At 40.1% G+C, this 24,785-nt stretch overlaps 1 protein-coding gene across 3 annotated transcripts in view; it reads left to right on the top strand.

Moving 5' to 3' along the window:
• The window catches only part of DNM3 (dynamin 3), a 575,404-nt gene that overhangs the window by 535,371 nt on the left and 15,248 nt on the right, over nucleotides 1-24,785 (top strand). For all 3 annotated transcript variants that reach the window (XM_028123031.1, XM_028123033.1, XM_028123032.1), the window contains 3 exons: nucleotides 9,907-10,071; nucleotides 17,964-18,190; nucleotides 18,996-19,244. In XM_028123031.1, the coding sequence (XP_027978832.1) occupies nucleotides 9,907-10,071; nucleotides 17,964-18,190; nucleotides 18,996-19,244 (641 nt within the window). The remainder of the gene's footprint in view (nucleotides 1-9,906; nucleotides 10,072-17,963; nucleotides 18,191-18,995; nucleotides 19,245-24,785) is intronic.

Genomic DNA, 24,785 nt, shown 5'->3' with positions numbered 1-24,785 from the left:
TTCTAAACTACTTTAAAAACAGTCTAGGGAAAGAAAGTTTTTAAGAAACCACTTCAACTTTTTCTCTTATACCTCAAGCCATATTTACAAACCTTATTAACACAGCCCTCAGTACAATCTCATATATATAAATTTTAAAATGCTACAGATTTTCTTCTAATAATAATTGCCCCTATCAAATTTACCTTAGAATAGTTTTAATTTTTATTATAAATGCTGCCATAAGTTGCTGATCTTTAAGCAATCTTGGCTTTGTTAGTTTTTACCACTCTGTGAGGGGTAGGCAAAATTTGAAGCAAATATCATGATCAAGGTGAAGCAAAGAAAGTTTTGTTTTCTGTATATTATTTCCTCCATATTGTGAGGCAGGCAATACACACAATTTCAGGAAAGGAATAGAGAGAAGTAACAAAAGAAAATAAACTACAGACACAATGGCTATTACTTCTGGCATATAGATCTCCATGGAATCAATCAAGTTTTCAATATCAGAATTTTTAGCATCTCCAGTATATTGTATTATTATCATCTTCATGAATTTCTATTTTCTGCACACTGGAGGTTTGCCTACCTTGAGACAAAGTCCTCTACATTTTAGTTTCTCTCTTAATTGGGAACGAGTATTTACAGAGACAGAAGTTCTATTTGGGGCATCTTTAGAAGTACCTTTCCAGTTCTAGGGCACGAACATGCATGCTGTCTGTTTGGTGGTCTGGACAGACGTGGTCCATTGTGATCACCAGAAATGTTCTATCTTTAAAGATTGGGAACAAGAGATTTACAACAGCTCAACTTGGCAAATTGGTTCTGATTTTACTTTAATCTCTCCTATTAACAGAAATGAACCTAAATTTTCTAGAACAGTTTATAGATTCATTATCTGGATCATCTGGTAAGGCCATTGGGCCCTGGCATGTCAGGAATGCCTGACAAAGGTGTACACACTAATTCACGTGTAGTGATGGCTGAAAAAGTTATCTTGAGTCCTTTGGGGAATTCTGCAGTTAAATCCAGATGACAGCTTTATCAACGACAATGTTCAGGGAAGCCTGGAGAGATGTAAAACCCTTGACTATAGCTACTTCTTTAAAAGCTTCGTCATTTTGTTTCTCTACTCGTGCAACAAGTCATGACTCTACCCACAGTTTTACCCTTGTGTGTTTTTAATCCATTGCATTCTTTTGTTATAAGAAATTTTTGCACGTAAAGCAAGGGATATTGTATTTGCACTTCACTTTGAGGGATTATCTACCTCAAGAAGCTTTCATTTTGGCTAGGGAAATGGACATGTCTACACCTAATTGAGATACATGACAAAGGTTGAGAAGTCAAGGCCGATTGTTCAGATACAGGGAAAAGAGGGGCTGTGTTTCAGCTGCAGATTCAGAGATGCACCAGATGCACTAAACCACGAAGGGGGTTAGAGGTAGAGTTGGAAGACAAAGCTTTAGGTTGAGAGAACATCCTGAATAAGTGATTTATTCATCTGAACTCTTCAGGATAGGGGCAAGAGAACTTAAAGTCTAGCCAAACCAACTTTTAAAATAACAACAACAAAAACCCACAAAAAACAAAAAAACTGTTTACTGGCTGGTGTAACTGCAGAAGCCATAGACAGGTCTGTCGCAGCCAGATCCACACACTAGAATAATGTCTTCAAACATCCACCTCTTGCTGTCTCTCAACTCTGCCGTTCTCTTTGTTGACGCCATTTGCAGGCAGGTTTGACACCTCTTCACTCTGAGGCTGACTTGCCTACGGGCTTACTTCTTAGAAAGTTGTCATTCCTAAATGAAAGGAAGCTTCTCCTTCCTAATAGTTCTGACAAATGTGCAGTGATGGGCTTTGTGTGGTCATGTGCCACCTCCGTCATCACAGAGGTTAGGCTGGATGGGCGGAGAGAGTGGCTCAGCCTGACCTCTGCAGCCCCATCAGGGCGCCAACCAACAGGACTGAGAGTCGGGGAGAGGAAGCTATCCAAAGTTATCTTTAGTCTACCCACAGGGGAGGCATAGCAAGACCTTGTGATAGACTGGAGAGACTAAAGTTGGATTAGTTTTGACTCTTTCTCTTTCTTAGAGAAGACTGTGAAATAAAGGTGAATCATTAGAGTTGGACCAGTGTTACTTCCCATCACAGCCCTTCCTGATTCTCTGCTTCTCTGAACTCTTACAGCACCTGTGAGCTCCACTAAGCAATGTAATGTTGAATCACATACTGTTTTGTGATCTATAGTGAGACTGTGTATGTATTAGTCAGGATTCTCCCGAGAAAGAGAATCAATAGGACATGTGTGTGTGCACGTGCTCAAGGACAGATGATAGGTAAATAGATAGATAGATGATAGATAGATAGATAGATAGATAGATAGATAGATAGATAGATGCTTTTTTATGTGGAATTGGCTCACATAATTATCGAGACTGGCAAGTCCAAAATCTGCAGGGTGGGCTGGCAGGCTGCAGACCCAGGAGAGCCAGTGTTCCAGTTCCAGTCCAAAGGCAGTCTTCTGTAGAACGAGAAAGAGCCATATTGCAGATGAAGTCTGAAGTCAGTCGGCAGGAGAATTCTCTTTTGCTGGGGAGACACAGTCTTTTTGTTCTATTCAGGCCTTTAACTGATTGGATAAGGCCCACCCATATTATGGAGAACAATCTGCTTTACTCAGAGTCTACCAATTTAAGTGTGAATCTCATTCAAAAATACTCTCACAGAGATACCCAGAATAAGGTTTGCACCGTGTATCTGGGTACCAACTCGAGTTGACACATAAAATTAACCATAACAAATTGTCTTTATGTTTACCCTATTGTGTTTGATCCTATTTTCTGGAAATTTTTCTTTTGGAAATATTCTGTTTCCTGTTTTGCTACTCCAAAGAAATGTAGTGATTTTTTTTTTCACTAAAAAGGAAATTTGTATCAGTTGTTTCTAATTCTAATTCTCTTTAGAAAAAGGGTTTTCTTTTTAACAAAGTTAAATTTTAAACAGATATTTTTGCCAAGAGTCAATACTTGAAAAATAATTTTGGCCCTTTTAAAATTACTAATATTATCTGAAACCAAAAAAGGTGGTGAGACCAGTGGTTATTTTTAAAGAAACGGTTTAAATTGTTCTGCTTAGACCGTTTATTGTTTGGACAAAGTGTTGTTATGCTGTGGCAAGCAAACTCAGTATATAAAGATTAAAATTTTCCAAAAATAAATATTCATAAGTTTAGAAAAAATTCTCGATTGTTTAAATAGCAATATTCAATAATGTGTTTAAAATATATGAATATTACATATTCATAAACTTAACTGTTACTATAAAGCAATATAGGACTTTAGATAGATTAAAAACTAGATTGGAATTACTATAACTTCGGGGCGCCTGGGTGGCTTAGTCGGTTGAGCATCTGCCTCCGCCTCAAGTCATGATCTCAGGGTCCTGGGATCGAGCCCCATGTGAGGCTCCCTGCTCCGCGGGGAGCCTGCTTCTCCCTCTCCTCCCCACGTGTGCCTCTCTTGCTATCTCTATCACTATCTGTGTCTGTCCCTCTCAAATAAATAAATAAAATCTTTAAAAAAAAAAGGAATTACTATAACTTCTAGGAGAACCTCAGGACAGAGCACATAAGTTTTCAAATTTCTGTAAGAATCCTCATATCCACATTTGTTTTTACAGCTGCAGATAAAAGCTATTGTTTCAGTGCATCTTAAATACAAATGCAGTGACTGTCAGTTATATGAGGGAACTCCTCCTTCCCCTTACTCCTCCAGATCCTACTTATTCATTGCTGTCATCATTCAAGTTGTTTATTAGAGACATAGGCATACACTGGCCCCACACAGACTGTTAGCAGCTATTGGGCTGAGTGAGAATTAGAAAAAAAAAGAGCTACATTAAAAAAAAAAGAGCCACCCATTGACATAGGTTTGTTGTTGTTTTGAGTGAAGTACATATCTTTTAAATCCTATGTGGTTTTTTTTTAATGGCTGATTAATTTCACATTAATCTTACATAGTTTTATAATGCTTATTATGATACCATGTGGAGATGGAAGGAGAACAAGAGCTGTAGGGAGAATAAAAAGGGTAGTAGCAGGTAAAGGAAGAAGGAAGAATAGTGATGAAAATGACAGAAGCAGACAAAGTTGGGTCCTGCCTGCTCTGTCCAGTGGGTCACCGCTCACAGGATCGGGGGGATTCAGTGTTTTGTCCTGTATTATGGATGTTTCTCGCCGATTGGAGACGTAAGTAGATGCCAGCATTGGACTGCAGTCGCGGCTCCAATCTGTAGACATCCTTAGAACCATCATATCTTTATATCGACTGACATCATTCTGGATGCAGATCGTTATTTATCCTGCCCAGACCAGGAGCTCAGCATGGAAAGCTCCGTCCTAGCAATCCAGGCAATTACTCACGTTTACCATCTTAGCAACGCCTCAGTTACCTGGAGCTCAGTCTCTTAGGTTCCATCCAAAACAGAAACCTAACCCTTCAGGAGATGGCCTGGGTGAGTTTTTGTCTTCAAATAGTCCACATATTTATGAAGCTCCTGCTACATATAGGGCACTGGGCTAAGTCCTAAGGATAGAACAATGAGCATGTTCCCTCAGTGTCAGTCTGAAATCTCACCCAACTCATAAGGTTCGTCTCTAGTGTGGCCAACCCTAAGGATTCCCCTTGAAGCCCACTGTGCTTGAGCTTATCCTTGGACTCACTGATTCATCTCACCCTGCATCCCCCCTGCCAGAGGAGAAGCTCACCAAAGTATCAAAGGTTTTCAACTTCTTTTGTACCCCTCACAGTTCACCTAAGACACTAAACAACTATTTTTTTTAATTAATTAATGAAATACCTGTCCCAAGGCAGCAGACTACAATCTCTACTCCTCTCAAAGGCTTTTCTGGAGCACATTTCTTCCATAGTTTTTTTTTGGTTTTTTGGTTTTTTTACAAGTTGGTTGCCTGCCTCTGCAAATTAGTCTCTAATTGGCCTCTGCAAATTAGAAGAAGTACATAACTGAAAGTGGGGAAAGGTTTTCAGTGAGACATTCTTCATAATGTGGGGCTGGAAAATTCAAAGCTGCGTTACCATGGTAACACTATTTTCATAATGATGGCCTGATTCATTAAGAGAAAGTTAAATGATATTTTTTACTGTTTAAGGTAGTAGAGAAATTGTATGATAATAATAAGGTGCTTAGAAAGGGGCAAGTGTTGCTTATCTGGAAAAATCACTTGTGTAGATCTGTAGGTTGTAGTGCAATGCTCTCCATTGGTGAGAAGAGATGCAGCAAACTTCCCCCCACCAATTAGCTAGTATGTTTATGTATGTATTTTTGCCAGAATACTTTGCATTTCTGTCGTTCCACTTTTAAAGAGTTGCAGTCACCTTAAGAAAATAATCTTATATAGATGATTTCAGTGATCCTCCAAGAAGCCTATGACATAATTCAATAAGATATTTAAGGAAAGAGGGCACCTGGGTGGCTCAGTCTGTTAAGCATCTGCCTTCAGCTCAAGTCATGATCCCAGGGTCCTGGGATCGAGCCCCACATTGGGCTCCTTGCTCAGCCAGGAGCCTGCTTCTCCCTCTGCCCCTCACCCCGCTCTGGTGCTCTCTCTTTTTCTCTCTCAAATAAATAAATAAAATCTTTAAAAAAAAAGAAATTTAAGGAAAGAAAAGAGATGAAAACAAAACACATGAAAGATAGACATCCCCCATCAAGCCCAGATCTCCTATAATGGTTGCTTTAAGGTATGGTGGGAATTATTTCTGATTTGACTATTTCGTCCTCTTACCTGTTAAAGTATTAAGTCTCTAGGAGAAAGCTTTTAAATTAAAATGTTGTAAAACAGACTGTTTCTTGAATACCGTGCAAATAGTTTCATAAGAAAGAAAATTACAATATTGTTTATAAACCATTTACAGTGCTGAGTTGTTATTTTTCATTGTTTAAGTTGCATTAGATTTCACAAAAGCTGTTTGTGAACAAAACTGCAATAGGAAGGCCTGTCCATTGTATTTTTCAGAAGAAAGCTGGTTTTCACAATATTATTCACATTTTGTAAACAGCATCAATGAACCTGCACATAAAAGGTTAAATGTTTGCAGACCATTCTTTTTTGCCTCAAAGATCAGAGACAAATTACTATTTTTATTTTACATTCCCTTGATGAGGATAATGATAAACAGCTGTCACTTCAGTGCTTAGACTGCAAAGAATCCTATTGCAATCCTATAATTTAAACAAAGAAAAAATACATAGTCATACACAGTATACATACAGAAAAAAGCACGACAGAGAATTTGGTTAGAACTGGGTCAGAGAAAAGGGAACATTTGCTCTCTGAAATTACTCAGTTAAAAGAAAAAGTCCATCTATGCATATTTCCCCCATTTATCTTAGCTATATTAGAAAAGGCAAGTATTTCTTCTATCTTTCTAAAATCAGAAAAGAAATTCAACTTGCATTCTGAATTCTGTGACTCCCCGTCACGTCCATGGTATTATCTGAGTAGTTAAAGTTTGCATGTGACCACATATTATTTCCAAAAGCTAAAGAGAACTTCAAATTGTTTTATGGGTTACTCTGGAATACTTGTGTGTGTGTGTGTGTGTGTGTGTGTGTGTGTGTGTGTGTGTGTGTGTGTGTGTTGAGAATCCATTCGGTGTTCTCCATTCACTCTGACACTTTCCTTATTATTTGCATCTGGTTTTGAAAAGTGAAAGTGAATGTCTTTTGCATGTTTTGATAAGCAAAAAGTAAAGTAAGGCTAAATGTTAAAAGTAGTGTGAAATGGGAAAATTCAGTGTTTCTATGTAAACATTTAGATGATGGTATAATTTCTTGGTGTTTTATATTTCTGGGGGTTCTTTTAAAAATACTGTTTACTCTGCTTTTCTCTTTTGTTTCAGTCTTTTTTTTTTTTTTTACAAATAGCAATATTTCAATGACATCTTTTTTCTGGAAACTCTTTCTACATTTATTTTATCTATGAAACTGACTTGATGTTTTATGAATGTTTCACTGTTTCATAATACTTGATTTTTTTATACTTACGGAAGAAAAAGAAATTTGTTAAAATTGTATGCATCTTACACTTACTGAACAAATTTCAGCTCTCAGAGATTCAACATGCTCTTCTGTGGATTGACAATAACAAGGTCGCAGTGTGGATCTTCTACAGAAAGTGCTTAGCAGAGTACCTAGAACACAGCAAGTGCTCAAAAAGTGTTCCTGGGACAGGTGGAATATTGATACTGAAATGTCATCGCCCCGACTGTTAACTACCATAGCAAAACCTCAGTATATTTCAGATCAGAGAGACAAACTGAATTGTATTTTATCCATTATGGAGGTTTATGTCACTTTGTATAAAAGCTGTTTTCCTCCCAAAGCTGTTGGTCATCTATTCTCATTTGTATACATAATTTCATAATCATTTTATCATTCTCACTGTTATCAAGTAGTCATGGGTCCTAACTCACCACCCTGGGGTTTCTCTGGTCTCTAGTGTCTCTGACACATAGGCAGGCACACTTGGAACCCCTGAATGCACCAGAGCAGCTTCCTTGATTTAGGTAAACCCCTTGTGGAGTTGTTAACTCCTTCTCCCGTGCATCAAGCTCTGTGCCGGGTGCTGAGAAGAGAGAGAGAAACAAGACACCAGAATCTAATAGGAGAGGAGCATAAACTGAGGCTGGGTATTTTTAAAAAGTGAATAAAAGACACAGAGGAAGTACAGAGCAGGGAAGTGAGGGGTTCTGGGGGCCATCAGGAGCCTGTCCAGAAGGCTCTGAAAGATGAAAGATCTTCACGGGTGGGAGGAGGAGGGTCCAGGCAGACTTCATAGGCCTACAAATATGCCTTTCACACATGCATATTGATTCAAAGGAAAACGTGGAGGTGTTAAAAAAAATACACTTGCCATTTTTATATTGCTTGAATTGAAAATGTTTTATGCTCAAAGTTTTCACCTTAAATTTTCATAGTGTATGTTGAGAGTCAAGTAGCTTTCTAACTCTTATTCCATGAATATTCAGAAAGGAAAGAAAGCAGCTAACATTTATTGAGGCCCTTGGCTAGGTCAGCTCCTATGTGTTATCTCCTTTAGCTTCCACAAGCTCACCAGGGACATGTATCCCCGTTTTAAAGATAGGGAAGCTGAGTTTAAATCACATCAAGTAACTTAAATGTGGCCACACAACCAGTACACAATAGAGTCTGAATTTGAACCTGAAGTTTTCACTTTCAAATACATTATCCTTAAAACAACATTGCAGTTACCACTGACTTACAACTTGGGCTCAGCATGGAACACATTTGAAGTGGTTTTTATACCCTAGGAAGGAGTTTGGAAACATGATTGTTTTTTCACTGCTGTGACTTACCTTCCCTCTACCTACCACTTTATGGCTTCAGCTTTATACCTATTTGTCCTAGATCCTATTGTGCTTGTATATCACCAATTAAGAATAAAAGTAGTTCTTTACTACAGAAGACTTGATTTAGTTCTTTCTCTCAGTGACCAAAGACCATTTCAAACAACTGTCATTTTTGAAACTTCCTCTACCTTGCTGGAGTAGCTGTAAGATGCCTCAGAAATGTCCTCAAACTATTGCCCTGAAGCATGGGGCCATACTCTCAGGATTGGAGAAACGACTGTTGTGTTTTAGAGTGAGCACATTATTTTAATATTTTTAAAAAGTATTGGATATTTCTGAGCAAGAGAAGCCTATATAAATGACTAGGACCTATTTCTCTCTTTGTTATTATTGACTTTGTAGGCCTACAGATATGCCTTTCACACATGCATATTGATTCAAAGGAAAAGTTTGTCATTTATAGATCCATTTAAGCACGGGGCTTTGCCTAAAACTGATAGGATGATTGAAAACCTGGCAGATCAAAGTATGTACATTTCCAAGGAAAAGTACTTTATGTCTACAATGGAAGCAATAAATTATCCCCCCCTTTTTTTTGCATTTGTAATTAAATCTTTCCAAATGTTAGAAAGTAGCCAGACCACTAACAATATTTGTATCATGTTCTGGGGCTTAGATGGTTCAACCTGACTTGAAATGGAGACCATTTGTTCTAAATTGATTTCAATGCCAAGCCAATAGGTCAGCCCTTAATGATGAAGATGCCATTCCAGCCCAGCCTCTGGTGGATAAGCCAAAATTAATTAACTCGAGTCCCAAAGTATAGAAAACAGATGCTTCTCTCATGTTGCACAAATAAATTCTTTGTGTATAGATGTGTTCTGTTTTATTCAAAGAATAACAAGTTGGAAGTTAAAATTGTAAGTTTTCCACAATGGAGCCAGCCTTTAGTAGTGATGACAGAAGCATGAATTTACAGAACAAATTCCAGCAAGTGCATGGAAAGATGAATTATTCTCTATATCTCTTATTTTGGCTCCAGGCCAAGCCTAGGAGATTTAGTTTTAAAACCTGGGCTGATCCAAATGCTGATCCATTCCAGAACAGACCTAGGAGTTCCAGAACAACACCAAGGTTATTTCTAATCTATAGAATCCCTGGAGACCTCTCCCAGAGGTTTACATCTGCATCATTTGCTTGGATTCAGTTCTTTGGCCAGCTTGCAAATGGCTGAAGATTAGATTGTTCTCTAGAGGTATGTTGTTAGGTGCACTGTTTATCTGGTTATTCATCTCAGCATTTGCTCAGAATAGTTGCTTTCCCTAGGTTGTGGGTCGCTAAAAGTAGAGGAATAACTGCCTGGTTCTGATCTCTTTTCAGAATTAATGGGTATGTTTAAGATAAAGATGTTAACCATCTAGTAATAGAACTCCATACAGAGTGAGAAGTTGATCATCTGAAAATGTATGGTATTTTTTTTCTTCTGAACGAATGTGAAATAATCCATGTTTTCTTTCCTTTCTGTTAGACTGAAAATGATGAGAATGGCCAAGCAGAAAACTTTTCCATGGACCCACAATTGGAGAGGCAAGTGGAGACCATCCGCAACCTCGTAGACTCCTACATGTCTATCATCAACAAATGTATCCGAGATCTAATTCCAAAAACAATAATGCACCTTATGATCAATAATGTAAGTGATTATAAACTGTCTCATTTTAACTTCTAACCCATCTTAGTGTGGAAACTGCTCATATTCTCACCAGCTTCTTTGTGATATTTTCTGGATGGTTGAATACCTATTACCCAGATTCCTCATTTTCTATTACAAGTGGCAAGTGACTGACCAGTGAAAGAGTATTTAGGGAAGCCAACATGAAACTTACAGCCACAGTACTGTGGAATTCCCTATCGCCTATCTGCTCTTGAAGAGTGTGCATTTGCTCGCAAGAAAGCAGAGCAAAAATACACTGCAGCTGTGCTCAGGGTGTGAGTTAATTGCAAAACTAGCAATAAAACCAGATGCCCCAGCTCCTAGACTTTGAGATTAAAAGCAAAAAATATTTATTCTTTTCTACACACAAACACATAACATACATTGATATGATTATTTTCACTTTCTAAAAACTACGGAATGCTATTTTCACCCGAGCAATGGCTTTTTGCCCTATCCCCTTGGATTCAGAGTCAGTCAACTTCTCTTTTCTAAGGTAATGGTGATATTGCCACAGATCTTAAAGTGCCTTCTAGACGAACCCTCAGTTGATCTGGATTGTACAGAATCCCTCCCTTTTCATGGTTACTTTACAGTAGTCAGGATATGATACTTAAATTACATGATCTAGTTCGGTTCTTTTGACAGCTACTTTATTAAAGGACAAATAATATCACAAGTTATTTGAGAAACTGTCTTTTAGATAAGATAGGCTATAATGCAGTATTTTAAAACAGGCTTTTCTGATTCTTGACAAGGAGACACCAGCATTTTTAGTTCTAGCTGTCTTCTCGGGACACCTTTTTATTTAAATCGATGATATATTATGAGCATTTGCTTGTAACACATACAAGTTAGCTGGCAAAGGTACTGAACACACTCGAATTCAGGAGAAACCTATATTCTGAGCCTGGTTCTGCTACAGATTCTGTTGACCTGAAGACAAATCGGTTAACTTCTTTGCATTCGTTTCCTCCATATGTAAAATACGAATCGTAGAAAAGGTACCTGGCTTAGGGATTTATTTCAGAAGATAGCATATATGGTAGTACTATAAAAAATGTAAGAAACCAATGTGGCTGCCTGCCTATTTCAGAACTATAAAGAGCCCTTGTCCATATTTCAAGATTTCTTTCAAAATTGTATTTGTAAATATGCCATTCTATTTGTGGTTCATGGTGTGTTCATTCCTTGAAGAAAGGTTTCCTGGAAGAAACCCCTTGAAGGAAACCCTTCTTGAAGAAGCTCTAAGCACCCATGGTTTTTAACCCTATTCCCATGCAAGATTTTGCATAATTAAACAAGGCTACTAGGATGCTTTTAAGTATCAGCAGTAGGTAAGCAATATATTGGAAATTTGGAAACCATGAATTGTATTCTTAAGCTTCGTCAATGGCCTGCTGTGTGACCTGAAGCAAATTTGGCCCCCTCTGAGTTGAAGTCAGTCACTTCTAAAATTACGGTAAGAACACTGAGCTGCCTCACTGAATTGTTAGAGAACATAATAAATGCAACTATATGCCATTTTGAAAAATACAGAGTACTAAACAAATAGTCTATGTATTTTTAAAATTACCCTCTTAATTTTCCTTAAATGAGTTCAGGTTGTTTTGCTGTGGTATATCCAGGCACTTGCTTATTTAAACATTTTCCTGATTAAGTATCATTTATCTTTTCACTGTTTTATCGCAAGTCATTAGTGTGGCCATCAGTTCAAACCCTGCTTTGCTCTGCACTATGTTAAATCATCGGCACAGGAAATAGCACTTACTGTCTAGAGCACGAGGAGTTGCCTGACACTAATTAGTTAAAAGGAAAAAGAAAAAAAGACCCTCTTACAAATCTATCCTACTTTCACCTTTTCAAGAAACACACACACACACGTACACAAAGAAACACGGGAGTAATTGCCCTCACCCCTCACTAGTGTGCTTGTTGGCTTTAATGAAATGGCTGAACCCCCGCCCCCCCAGGGAATTCTCCGTGGAGGTAGAGCTCTGCAAGCTGTCTTGAGAGAGACCTTGCACAAGAATAATGAGAAAGAGGACCTTGACGCTGAGACTCACAGGAATGTGGAGAAAACAGAACCATCACGTGATGCTTGGATTCTTACGAAATGATGGTTATCGTTGTTGGAAATTTAACTTTTTGTATCTGTCAGAAAATAGTTTTACATATCTCGGATGACCACTTCTCCTGGAGTATTGTTTTGTTTGCTTTTTTCCTAGATATGTCAAAATACATAGTTATATATATGTATATTTGATAATTACATAGATGTAAAAATATAAATTGCTCTTTTAAATGCCGTATTCTCAGGGCATCTTATTGGACAGAGCACCTGAGCCCTTTTTGTGTTCACTCCGGAAGGGCCCTGTTGATTACAAGAACCAGAAACACACTGAACACAGAGCACCGTGTCATGCCTATGTGCCGGTTGTTTATTCGATGTTAAGAGATCTTCAAGGTAGAGAATCCATCATAGAATCACAGCTAGAAAACAAATACTCTGCCTCTTCAAGCTAAATTCCATCCACTTAACCCTGCTGCTTCTATAAATGGCGCTGGGTGGACCCTGGTTCTCCAGCACCAGTGAATGCCTGCAACAGGGTCCTCTGTCGGTGGACAGTCACCGTCGAAAGCAGTGCTGTGGCCTTTCCTCTTTGCAATGGGAATGGCTACCCTGCCTTCTGAAAAAGAATATGTTTCAGCCAACTTTTATAAAGTTCAGAATTTGGTGGGCAGTTTCCTTTGAAAGTTTACATTAAGTGTTCTGCCACTCAGGTCTCCATATGGAATTATTTAAGAAGTTTAAAGCCAGCAATAAATGCCTTGCCTCAGACATACTGTAAGCCTTTGTTGAAGCAGAACAGCTGTTGCAGTGCTTAAGTGCGCTGGGGAACAGCGGCACAAAGAAATAGCAAGTTTATGACAGCCGGCCATTCAGGACCGGCTACAGCCAAAGCAGCGGAGTTTTGGTCGGGACTTTAATGTTCACACACACCTAGCCCCCCAGGGCAAGCACAGTTTGATGGCCTCTGCTCTGCAGCCCACCCCACCAGAAGATTCTCTGTCCGAGAATCGAGCTTTATTGTGAACATCTGCATGGCAGGGCAGTACATGGTTCAGTGTTGGCACCCACAGGACAGCCATCCACGGGGCACTCATTATTTTGCCCCGATTATAAATGGAGAAACTGAGGTGCTGAGAGGTTAAGGGACTCACCCAGGGTCACATAGCCGGGGCTGGCAGAGTCAAGATTAAAACCCAGATCTCACCCTTAGTCAGTTAACGCATATAGTAAGGATGGGCAAACTATGGAGCTCAGCCCTCTCCACCTAGGGGGCTGCTCTGCCCATAGCACTTACCTGGTGTATCTTCCCAGAAGGCTCATTTCCTGGAAGATTTCATTAGGGTTTATTTGAATATGTGAAACAACATTTTAAATCTTAACTAGTAATTCAAACCCAGAAAATACAAAATATAACGTAAAATTTTTATGAAACTTTTAAAGGATCAGATATGAAGCCCGGGGGCATTTCACACTTGGAGTGCGTGCTGCTGCCTGGACCCCTGGACCCCTGGAGCTCCACATTTACTCTCCTTGGCCAGTGGCACTTTGCTGGAAAATTAGTAACATGTGCCCTCGTTTCAAAACTCACTGTAACTTTCATGTGTATGAAGTCGAGTGTTATTTCAAATGTTCATTATTTGAGGGGAAAGTACACCTTAAATACCAGGGCACTGATTTGTTTCCACGGGTCAAGAATTCAGCATCCTGCTCAAGAAACAGATCGGGGCCAGGATCCAGAAGAGTCCCCCCCTCCCCCCTCCTGTGTGCTCCCACCTCCCATCACTCCCCAGCAAGGGTACCGCTACTGATTTCTTAAAGCATAGCTTATCTTAGCTCTGACTGTTCTTGAACTTTGGAATCGTATAGTGGGTGCTTTTCAGTGTCTAACTTCTTTGGCTTGACATTAGGTTTGTGCGGCGCAAAGGATGTCACTTTTTCAAGAAGGGAAACAGCACTGGTCTTTAGCAGAAATACGTCCCTGAGAAATGGAAAGGAAGCTAGAGCAGACATGAAAGAATTGTGAGATATCAGAGAATCACAAGCTTCTAACCAAGCCCCTTTCCCAAACTAAGCAAATTTAAACTGCTCAATTACATTTTTTGTATATTCACGTGAATGCAAGTGATCACTGTGTTGCAGACTCCCGTCTCGAAATGGCCTCCTTAGTAACAGAATTGTGTGAAAATTCGAGGAATGTCCCTTCTATTTGTGAAGGCTTTAAAATGGTCTTAATTATGAAGACAAAGAAGGCTTAAGATCCAAAACTACTGCAGGTTGATAGAGAAGGGTTAAGTAAGAAAGAGAGGAAAACATGTGGAACGTTTTTAATGACCTCACATTCCTTTACACTGAGCAGAACGACATGGTGCAGTCATGCCTGTTTATCTAGCCTGTAGAGTCTGAACTGGAATGAGGTTTTGTGTATGAGAATTTTTTTGTGAGCCATACCAAGATGTATAGGTTATAAGGTGTTATAATTAAAAGCATAAATATTATTTCAAGTCTTGCATCCAAGTATAATTCGTTTATGTCATGTTCTGTGAGGTGTATTCTAAATACCATCACCTCCAAGGGATCTTACTGGGCCTCGATTGTCACGCAGAATCCTTGAAATTTATGTATTTGCACCACGGACATACAGACTGCTCAGAAAGTCCCTGAAGTGTCTGGAAACTCCCTGACATCCCTCTACCTTTGTTCCAATTGTGGCATCCCAAAGCTAGGCAAGCAGGAGAAGAGTCTTTCTAAAATTTTGTTTCAGTGCAAAATAAAACGTTAACCTCTACTCTGTATTGAACGCCTGCACCATTGCAATAGCTTTCTGTGTGTTCTTCTCCCTCTAAATACCTCAGACCAATTTTGTCTGCATGCTTTAGAAAGAACAGCTTCTGCTTGCAGAGCACTAACGAAATGCTAGGCATTGCGTGAGGCAACTTATAATCATTTTTTCACTTGATCCTCACAACAGCTCTTGAGACAGCTGCTGCCACTGTCCCCATTTTACAGATCAGGAGCCTGAAACTGGAGGAGGTGCTTGTTTGCTCAAGAACAGTTAAGTGTGGGAACTAGGACTCAGATTCAGAGCTGTCTGATTGTAGAGCGTGAGCTCTTAACCACTGCGCCATACTGCCATTTTCTCCTGTGCCAGTAGTGATGCTCCTGTTAATTCACAACATTGCCAAATCTTTGGGATAGTAGGCAAGTTTTAGCGTGTCATGTTCTGATGTGGAAGAGTTGATTCAAGGCAGATCTTTGATCAGAATGCTGAAATAAGCCCTTATTATTTTATTTCGTGGTTTGTTTGACAGTCGCTTCTTAATTCAGATCTGCTTTAAATCTATTCTTGGAAGGACCTTCTTTTAAATTGTGTTTAATAGATTCTAAGTGATACTCCAGTTAGATGTAAAGCTTCAGACTAGCTTAGCCCAACTGCTGTTCAATGCCAGGAAAATTGTCTGGTTTTGAGTTTTGCATTGCATCATCTATCTGAGTGCATGCACATGCCCAGCGGCAGAAGATTCACGCAAATGTCCCTGACTCCTTGGGTACCTGCAAGTATGTTTTAAAAGTGACTAAATCTCCAAAAAAGGGGGGGGAATGAAACATTCCTTAAGCCAAATTTACTGTCTTTCCTCTAACTCTCCTTCCTGACTTTTGATTTTCTGTTTTCCAACTCACCCCAACCTCAGTGCTTGAAGTGTCCTTGTTCCTTTTGCTCCTGCCCTTTCACATCAAACCAGCCTATGCCCACCTGGTTTTTCCTCTATCGTGTAATTGATATGTGCCCATCTTTTCTATTACACTGCAGTCTCGCTAAATGAAAGCCCTACCATCTAGAAATGATCTATAATGGTCTTCTATCAGATTTCTTTCTCTCTGCTACCACCCTTACAAATTCTTTTCCAATCACAGACAGATTAATTTTCCTAAAACTCTATTTTATTGTTTCACTTACTTGCTCAGAAGTCTTCCATGGCTTCCCACTGCCAAGTGGATACAGTTCAAACACTTTTCCTTGGCGTTCAAGGCTTTCACATCTGGCCTCAGGTTACCTGGCCAAACTTACCTTCCACAGCTATCACACATAAACCTTCTACCCTACTAGACAGTTGCCCAAATACATCTCGTCTACTAGATTACTTCCACATTTTAATCACTCTTGGTTTGCAAAATATGGAGAGAATACTCTTTATTTCACCACAGTGAAGCTGTGACTCAGCTGAATTTTCTGATCAGCAGAATTATTTACATAGTTTGATACCTTTAAAAAATAATAAAGCTATGTGTTTTCGACTGTTGTCATCTCTTGGTTACATATTTCACTACAACCTAGGGATTCTGAGCCTCTGACAGCTATGCTGCTGTCTGCCTGAATTTGTAACAATTAAATATGCTGGCCTTTGGTCTTTCCTAAAAAGATCCAGTGACTCTAGATAAGCATTAGTCTCATTTAACAGAGAAACTGAAAAATCCGAGTTGGTTTATTTTTGTAGGCTAAGTTAATCAGCATACTTGCAATACCACTCTACAATCATGATGCTTAAACATAAATTGTCTTTGCTAAGCACTCAATCAAAGTGGGATAAGGAGGTAACAGAAAGAGCACTAGACTTTGAGTCCAAAGACTTGGGGTTTGACTTAATATTATGTGACTTTGGGCAAATTACTAAACTCTCTGAACTTCAGTTTCTTCATCTGTAAAATTGAGATCATAATACATTTCGTAAGTATGTGGTGAGAATCCAATCAGATAACTTGTGAAGGTATGTAGGACATACCATCTTTCATTGATTCCCACATTCACTTGTTTCATATTTAATAGTTTTGACATGAAGATGCATGTCACACTCAATCGCATCTTGGCATTCTGTCATAGTTTAATTAATGGTGTTTTTCTTAGTGGCACATAAAATTATGGTGTGTCTTAAAGTTACTGGTATCTTTGATTTGATGAAATATGGCAGCTGGTGCTCCCTCCCTCAGTGCTGTGCAATGTATGCATCCTCTCTGTTCTCATTCTGCTACAAACTGCCACTCCCCTAAGACTTATACACGTTGTTCATACTTAAGTCTGTTTCCCTATATCTGTTAACTATGGAAACCCATGTCAGTCCTCATTACTGTGAAGGAGTTCTATTGTAAACTTCTAGAAAGCTGAAAGTATATCCTTTTTTTATTTTTTTATTTTTTGTAAATCAACTTGCATGATTATCTGAGGTTCTGTATTTAATAAAAATTCACTTATTGGTGCTCATTCCACTTTCGCGTTGACATTGAAACCTGGGATCTTAATAGTATTCCAGTGATTTTGGTAAAAGCGAGGTAAAGGACTGGGAATACCAAGGAATGGATAACTTGCGGTATTACCTAGGTTTCTTTATATCCTTGTTTTCTGCTGAAAATACTGCTGCTTACCTCCTGGTACCTGCCCTCATCTCTATGCCAAGCGGCCTCAGACAACAATGTGGAAATGCTGGAAATGCTGTGCATAACCAACAGGCCCTGTTCTGGTGATGGCAAGGTTTAGTCCTCTTTCAACTGATGCAGGTTTTCCTTTAGTCCACGGTCATAAGACAGAGGGGAAAAGTGTCCCTGCACTGGTGCGGAGGATTGGGAGGACAATGAAGAAAATAAGAGTAAACAGAAGCATACGCATCATACATCTTGCGTACATCATGCATCATGCATCTCTTCCCAGAGTGGGTGGTTATGGACTTGGTCTACGGGCTCTGAGCCAGTTTATACCATGTGATCACTCATGTATTCCCATTTTCACTTTTCTGTGGTGACCTGACAGGTTAAAGATTTCATAAACTCAGAGCTCCTAGCACAGTTATATTCCTCAGAGGACCAAAATACCCTGATGGAGGAATCTGCTGAGCAGGCTCAGCGCCGGGATGAGATGCTTCGAATGTACCAAGCCCTTAAAGAAGCCCTGGTGATCATTGGCGACATCAACACTGCCACCACGTTCACCCCTGCACCACCTCCTGTGGATGACTCCTGGATACAGCATTCCCGCAGGTAGGAAAATGGCCCCGTGTCCCCCGAGGCCTGCCAGGCTTGTCCAGTATCATTTTCTGAGTGTGCCTCCCTAAACCAATATGAACCTAAGGAATAAAGAGGAAAAAAGATATTTAAGCTCAGGAGAGAGAGAGAAGGTCAGATTATCCCTTCAGAAACGAACACGATACAGCCCTTACAGTGGAACGTTATACAGCCCTCAAAACGAATAACACGGTTCTATACTGAGATGAAAAGATAGTCAACTTAATATGAAGTTTTAAAAAAGTAAGTTGTAGAACCTTATGTTCTAAGATGTACAAAAGAAAAGGAATTTATATATTGTAGTGAGAATATTGTGTTGTGTTGTAGCCTAAGATACAGTTGAAAAGGATACACAGGAAACGACTACTGGTTGTCTCCACAGAGTGAAGGGTTGGGCGGAGGGGAACTTCCTTTTCACCATTTACCCCTTTTATACCTTTTTAAAAAAAAATTCATGTAAGTAACCTCTACCCCCACGGTGGGGCTCAAACCCACGCCTGGAGATCAGGAGCCCCCCGAGCGACTCGGACCGACCCCGCCAGGCGCCCCTCCCTTTTATGCCTTCCAACGTTCGGGACACGGCCCAAGTTACTCCGTCAAAAGTATAGTTTTATACGAAAATAATGGATCGTGGATCACCACATCAAAAACTAATGATGTATGGTGACTAACATAACAATAAAATTTTTAAAAAAGTATAGTTTTTACAGAGCAGCCCGGAAGTCATAAAATATTTTTTTGAAGATGAGCTCGGAATGAAACTGCTCTCGTCTGTCCTCAGGTCCCCCCCGCCAAGCCCCACCACCCAGAGGCGGCCAACGCTGAGTGCTCCCCTCACGCGGCCCGCGTCCGGCCGAGGGCCCGCGCCCGCCATCCCCTCCCCCGGCCCGCACTCGGGGGCGCCCCCGGTGCCCTTCAGGCCCGGCCCGCTCCCCCCTTTCCCCAGCAGCAGCAGCAGCAGCAGCGATTGGTTCGGGGCGCCCCCGCAAGTTCCCTCCAGGCCCACGAGGGCCCCGCCCAGCGTCCCCAGGTGAGTGCTTCTGCAGGCCACGCACGCTGGGGGGATGCTCTTCGGTGCTCTTCTTCTAGCCTAACAGACAGAATCTAGTTGGAAAATAAAATTGCAAAGATATTATCATACACATTTGCAGTTTTCACCCAGGAGAGAGGTATCATGGGAAAACCACGGAGCCTGTGACACCATTTAAAAACCAGTATGTAGTCCAAACCTCTCCTTTATCCACTGGCACAAACTAAACGGGACCAAAGAAAACAGGGTCCAAATAAACGACATCGGGGCAGCTGTTTGTATAATTTGAAAGAGCACTTTGAAAGGAAAGAAAGAGCCATGGCTGGGTTATTGCAAGCTGCGTGCTTCGTAGGTCATGAGGGAGTATCAGGAGCTAAGGCCTCACCTCTATTACCAGAGGAATTCTGGAAAACCACTAACTTCGAGGAATAGTATCCATTTGCCCCCTGAACTATAACCCTTAAACCCAATGTTATTAACTTTACTGTAGCCTAAGTAAAAACTGGGCTGATTAGTTTGCAATATATTTTTAAAAACTATGCGTAGAAATTTTAACACAGACGCGATGATTGCTGCATGCAGTTGCTAACCATATATGAGATGGAACATTGTACATTTGAATAATACATTTGGGCACAGGGAAGCAGATTTTTCAGGCTTACTTGTGAAACAAAATAGTGAATAAATGAAACGTGAAACATGTACATAGTTGAAGCTATATTCAACTGTACATATTTACAGCCAAATATGTACAATGTGTATAACTACAGATTTTAAAAATAGAAGGAGTTGGGAGGCTTTTTCCTCAACATCAGAAATTTTAACAGGAAAGGAAATTAGCTCATACAGAAATTTAATTTTTTAAAAGTATTCAGTTCAGGCAATTAAAATATTTGTATGCTTGAGAAAGAAAAACCTTGCTATGCACGTACCATGAAAGAAGGGTAACTTCCTCCCCCCCACGAAGCCTGAGTCACCTCACTCTCTGATTACAGGGCTTACATTGATTTTGATCTTCGGGCTGTTGGGTGTAATGAAGAGAATGGGCATCTTAAACTCATAAACAAAGGGGGGACGAGCAAGACTAGCAGGGGATGTGGATTCAGAAGGCCTGGTTTGCTACAGACCTTGCACAGCTCATTGAACTCTGAGCTAGGGGTTCCCCATCTATGAAATAAGAACAGTTTCAACAAGGCTGTTACCCAGTCGTATGTAATGAGCCTGATAAACTGTAAAGCACTGTGGCTGTCAGGATGATCATCACTTGGGTCCTAATCAAAAAGGATACATGTACCCTCAAACCTATATTTTCTCCCTCTAAAACGAAGATTCAGCTTTACAATTTATTTGGAACAGAGCTACATTTCTGATAATAATAGTAAAAGCAATAGCTAATATTTATTGTGCTCTCAGTGTATGCTAGGCACTGTCCTAAGTGCTTTGCAGGTACATTTGTGTTTACTGCTCACGACAGCCCAAAAGGAGAGGTGATTATCCATTTTACAGATGAGGCATAGAGGTTCAAAGAGCTCGCCCAAGGCTGCTCAGCCAGACCCTAACGGAGCTGGGCTTTAATCCCAAGCAGTCTGACTCCAGAGCCCAGTCTTCCAATCACAGTACCAGGGTTTCTCGACCTTGGCACTCTACTGCCATGTTTGTCGTGGGGGGCTGGCCCTTGCATTTTAGTATGTTTCGCAGCATCCGGGCCTCGACCCACTGGATGTCAGTCATACTGCCCCACTTGTGACATCGCTAGTGTATTTGGGGAGGTGGGGCATGGGGTGTAAAATCTGCCTCCCCTTGAGAACCACTGCACTACAGTATTGCAGAGATTTTCCCTTCCACGTGAAAAATAAATAAATAAATAAATGTCAGCGTTGAGCCTCACCCACTACAAACAAGATTAAATGATTGTTTTAGGAAACCTCAGACTGACTGGTAATGTATCTGCCATTGTGCCAGGAAGGTATGGAGGCCCCTGGGGGAGGGTAGGAGAGGGGGCGGGCAGGAGTCCCATACAGGAGCCTCGAAGTGGGCTATTTTGTCTGTTTAGCTACAAGAAGGAACCAGAGCAACCTGGTGGTGCCTTTCCTCAGGAATGAGCATGCATGTCTTTGTTTGCTTGCTTGGCTGCTTTACCTCTCGGTTTCAGATAAGCTGGCTTGCCAATACCCTTCAGAGATACTGTTGAATGCTAAATTGATTTGTTAAGCGGGATGGAGTCGCCCTTGGTATTTCCAAGCTCCCTCACAGAAGGTAGCGGGCAGGAATCAGGAATCAGTAGCTCACACTAGAGAAGGAGAACTGCCAGGTTTAATGCATCTGTGTTGGGGAATTTATAGGACACCAGTTATGTTATTCAAAATTTCTAGACTATTCTCCACTTGGAGCCAGACCTAACGCCCTGGCCTTGAAAAGAGTCTCAAATGTAAAACAGAAATGAGGCTTCGGAGTAAAAGAGGAAAGTTGGTTTTTGTGCTGAGCCTTCAAATTTCAGCGCCAGTTCAGCGCAATGGGAGGGAAACCCCTCTGGGGGGTGGGGGGGGTCACCTGAGAGAGACCAAGAGAGAAGCTGTCAGGATCCTTATGCCTATTAAAGTTTAGCTTAAGATGAAGAATTCTGACCACATAAAGTCTGTTTTTAATAAAAGCCAGAGCAGGAATCCTACCAAATGCAAGCCAGAAATGGGGTTTAAGATTTCAAAAAAAAAAAAAAAAAAAAAAAAGAAGAAGAAAGAAAGAGAAAAAGAAAGACAAAGATGGAAAAAGAAAGAAAAAAGTTGAGGGAAGCTCTTGTTGAAACTTCACCTTGTTCTGTTTATTTATATATTCTCTTTTCCCTCTGTGATTTGCCTCCATTTTCTCTATTAAAAACTAAAAAAAAAAAAAAAAACATTGAAATGCCATTACCCATCATCTCCAGGAAAACAACCCATAACTTTTCAAGAAGGAAGTTTGATTTTTTTTTCCTAGGTCTTTACTTTCTTAAGGGCCCTTTCTCCCCTTTTACCTGAAACCAGAAACTCATAACGTGACAAGACAGTACAAGCCGTGTCCCACTGACTCCCTGTTGGGCTTTAATATCACAAAGGCAATAACTGAACTTTCAGAGGCAAAATATTCTGCCATTCGGCATGTGCCTGTACATAATTTTCTTCTGGATAATTTGCGACTTCATTAGCAAGTTAGGATTTTGACGTTTAAGAACTTGTATGCCTTTGTTTTAAACCTATTCAAATGTAATGAAGGCACTTGCAATTGGACAGAAACCATGAGCGTTCTGGGTTGTTTTTTTTTTTAATTTATTATTATTCTATCTTTCCATTCCAATGTAAAGGAAGAGGAAGGAGAGGGGCGGGTGGAGTCATTTTTGGCCCAGCTTTTCTCAGCTGCTCAAGCTGTTCTGGTTTCTGCACATGGAGCCTTTCAGCGAGAGAGCTGGAAATCCTGCAAACTACATGCCTGTTCTAATTAGTTCCACCTGATCCAGGGGAGCATCTCTATCCCAGAGAGACTCACCAGTAGGGATGCTTCTGCCATTAGTTGAGTGTATGCAAATCTGATTTGTGGAACATTTTCTATTGCCAAAATCTTTGGCTTGCCCCCTGCCCTCCCACTCCACTCAACTTCTCTGACGGGGCTAAAACCCAGTTTGAAAATCCCAGCCAGTTGTGTTCCTGTTTAGCAAGATGATCTTAAGCAGACATCAGCACCTCTTTGGGGGCCCTGTTCTTCTTGCTTGAAGATCCTAATCTTCATCAAATATTAACTTTAGGGCTGATGTAGCTATTTTCGGTTATAGCTTCTTAAAATTAGTTAATTGGGAATCACAGCCTTTGACATTAACAGAACAAATTAACTGAATCAGAGTGTGTTTTTCCTGGCAACAGCTGATTCTGGCATTATTTGACTCATTTGTCTTCTCCCCTTTCCTTGGACTAAGCTATTTTGCAACGGTCAAAAGGGGATAAGGGTGGGAGGAAGGGTCTCTATCCAAGGAAAAGCAAACTTCATTTACCTCATCACTCAATCCTCTGTTTAAAAAAAAATATTGAAAAACTGAAGTACTTTTTTTAACCAGCCTTGTCACCAAGTCTGATGGTGTCTTTTAAAAATGGCAAAACTGAATCATAGGCGAGGATTTGACTTTCAATCCAGCCATCCACATGACAGAGACACAAGATGGAAATCAAGAAATGCTCCATTATAGCCTCTCTGGTGAACCCCATAGCAAAGCTGACATCCCTCACTGCATGGACAGCCCTGGAGCATCATCAAGATTATCACAGGATTTCCCACTTACACCCATTCCGTGACATATTCATTTTCCCCGACTTTACATGGCACCCTTTGAGAGTCTCATCACAGTCCCACATTCTCAGTCATTTACTCCTGAACCAACCATGGCAAAAGATACAGAAATCTCTCTACATAAAGAGATAATTGGTGCACTTGTGGGCTCTTTAAGGAGGTAAAAGCCATTTGGTTCTCTTTACAATGGAATCTTGTTTTAGATGTTTGACCTTGATACACTGCTGTGCTATATCTCTTTTACATATTTTATATGTTGATCTAGTTGACAGTTAACACAGAATCCCTTTCACTGAGGGATAAGGTCTCCTTGTTTTGTTTTTTTCAGCCAGTCCCCCAAATTTTGAGTAAAGACAAACCCACGATTCTTAAAAGTGTGTCTTTGCATCCCTCACATGAAGGTTTGGTGCCATGAAGGATGAAGCTGCTGAGTCTTGAAGTCATGGGTTCAGGGTACACGGACAATTAAGCGACTTTTGTGACTAGCCTGTGTGTCTGATTCTCCCGAAATCATGTCTTGGAAACATCCTGACTTACTCCCTCCTCAAGAGCCCTCTAAACGTGTGACTTCCTTTAGCAACTGAGTGTCATTTGGACATATGATGAACTCGTCTTGTGATTTCTGACTTCAGCCATGAGTTTTTTATTTTCTTCACTGCCTTTCCTCTTTAAAAAACAAATAAATTTATGACTAGGTATTCTGATTTTTCAGGGAAACAGTTTTTATTTTTAGCAACTGGATTTAAAAGTCAAGCAAAGATTTTTTTTTTAAGTCTAAATGCCAAGAATGGAAACAACTTTGAGGTATTCTTTCTGATTCTTAGCATTTAAGGCATTTCATGAGGCTGCTGTGTTATAACATTTGTTACTGAAATCTCAAATGTAATTAATAATTTGCTGCAGGTTCAACATGAGTTGAAAATATGATGCTTCATATATTTTAATGAAAATAGAAATTTGGCCAGAAATTGTTCACTAAAGAAAATATTCAATTTAATTTAAGCCCCTCGGTTAAACATCCCATCAAAATCATTCGAATTCCACAGTGATTCTGGTTGTAACATAATATTTCACTGAGGTGAATCGATGGTTAATGACAAGGTTTTTCATTCTTCAGTCTTGGTTTCAGTCCGGTTTAAGTGAAGGTAAAATTAGTCTGGTGGTTTCCTTCTTGGGTCTAGCGAACCTGAGTCTACTTTACACAAACATCTTCATCCCGCCACAGTATGG

Source organism: Eumetopias jubatus, unplaced genomic scaffold, assembly GCF_037043125.1.
Source record: "Eumetopias jubatus isolate StellerSeaLion01/CBP00866 unplaced genomic scaffold, mEumJub1_p1.0 scaffold_12, whole genome shotgun sequence".
Lineage (NCBI taxonomy): Eukaryota > Metazoa > Chordata > Mammalia > Carnivora > Otariidae > Eumetopias > Eumetopias jubatus.
The sequence above is the reverse complement of the archived record's forward strand: the minus strand, read 5'-3'. Positions and strand labels throughout refer to the sequence as shown.